The sequence below is a fragment of the Triticum aestivum genome, chromosome 3B (assembly GCF_018294505.1).
Source record: "Triticum aestivum cultivar Chinese Spring chromosome 3B, IWGSC CS RefSeq v2.1, whole genome shotgun sequence".
Classification (NCBI taxonomy): domain Eukaryota; kingdom Viridiplantae; phylum Streptophyta; class Magnoliopsida; order Poales; family Poaceae; genus Triticum; species Triticum aestivum.
Window position 1 is genome coordinate 676,693,116 of NC_057801.1, and position 1,450 is coordinate 676,694,565.

Below are 1,450 nucleotides of genomic sequence, written 5' to 3' on the forward strand. Positions count from 1 at the left end.
TAAGCTGCATGCTCACGGCATATAAATGGGCCGATTTCCAGCCTTGATCAATCATTTGTGATAACTGATAAGAGCGTTGCCGAGCCTTCTTTTGAAGAAAGTGGGATGTATTTTAACCAAAAACTTTTTGGGTGTGTGCCTTGGTCTTTGAGAACTGAGATATTAGAGTAAACCAAGCGTAAATTTTGTGCAGCCCCCGCCCAAGATACATCTCCTCAAAGAAGCTCGTCATCACCTGTGACCCCCTATTACCTTTCTAAGATTTGTATGTATGATACAAGATGAATGCAACGAGGCATGGACTTGTCCACGCCGCCGGCCAAGACCAGCGCTACGCGCTTATGAAGGCCAGCGTCGACGGCCTCAAGCCGCTCCAGGTCGGCATCGCCGTCTGCGACCACCAAGGCCAGCAGGTCGCCTGGGAGTTCAACTTCCGCGACTTCTGCCGCCTCGCCGACCCGCACGACGACAAGGCCCTCGACTACCTTGCCGAGCGCGGCCTCGACCTCGACACGCTCCGTAACGACGGTGTCGACGCCTACATGCTCGGCGCGCTGTCGTGGATCACCTACGCCGGTGCCTACCACGTGGCGTACCTCCTGAAGATCGTCACGGGCGGCGCCCCGTTGCCGCACGAAGTGGCCAGGTTCGTCGGCGCCATGCAATAGTACCTCGGCCAGCAGGTCTACGACGTTGCGACGATGGCGGCCGGCTGCCCGGGCATGCCGGTGGGGCTGGACCGCATCGCCGCTAACCTGCGCATCCATCCGCAGTGGGGGAGCCCTCGTTTTGCAGGCGCCGCCGGCGTGCGCGCGCTTCTGGCCTTCAGGATTTTGAAGGACGGGCAGTTCGGCGGCAACGTGGAGAGGTTCCGAGGCCTGCTTCAAGGCCTGCAGCATTAGTTCTTCGACGGTCGATCAGAATCATACACGAGCAACGTCGTTGGTCAAGAATTCGAATGTGCAACGGACTCATGCTGCCCGCCACCGCCACTTGCGTATGTGATTATTTAATGGTACTAGTTCAGAAGATTGTTAGTATTAGTCTTATATATAGGTCAAGTGTTTGTTTTTCTCATGGAAAAAAACATTTGATTTTCCTTTTAGTAGTATTCAAAACTTAGCCGAAAAATGGCTTCCCTCGCTTTGTATCCCAAAGCAAACCACCATTGACACATCACAGTGTAGGGGCGAGCAGCACATCAAGCCCAAAAAAAAGAAAAAGAAAAAAAATCATAAACGGCAAAGATACAAGATACCAAAGGAGCCACTAACAAGAATCGAATGCACTAAGCACAAGCTTGAACATCAAAGCCCTCGGCGAACAGGAGCCAACACATGCCGCGACTGAGCCGAGGTAGATCCCGCTGCAGGAGGATTGTCACGCTCCGTCATCCCCCTTGAGCCCAGCCATCCGGTCCGCCATTCGTCTCTACCTCCGAAGAGAGCCC

General features: G+C 54.1%; 1 protein-coding gene across 1 annotated transcript; it reads left to right on the forward strand.

Annotated features, from left to right (window-relative positions):
* Positions 1–281: 281 nt before the first annotated feature.
* LOC123067679 (putative CCR4-associated factor 1 homolog 3) lies at positions 282–849 on the forward strand. The gene has a single exon (XM_044490376.1). The coding sequence runs from the start codon at positions 282–284 to the stop codon at positions 666–668; it is 387 nt and encodes a 128-aa protein (XP_044346311.1). The 3' UTR covers positions 669–849.
* The last annotated feature ends 601 nt before the right edge of the window (positions 850–1,450 follow it).

Bases quoted from the DNA above. Each gene is read 5' to 3' on its own strand.
- LOC123067679 (XM_044490376.1), top strand. From the start codon at position 282: ATGAATGCAACGAGGCATGGACTTGTCCACGCCGCCGGCCAAGACCAG.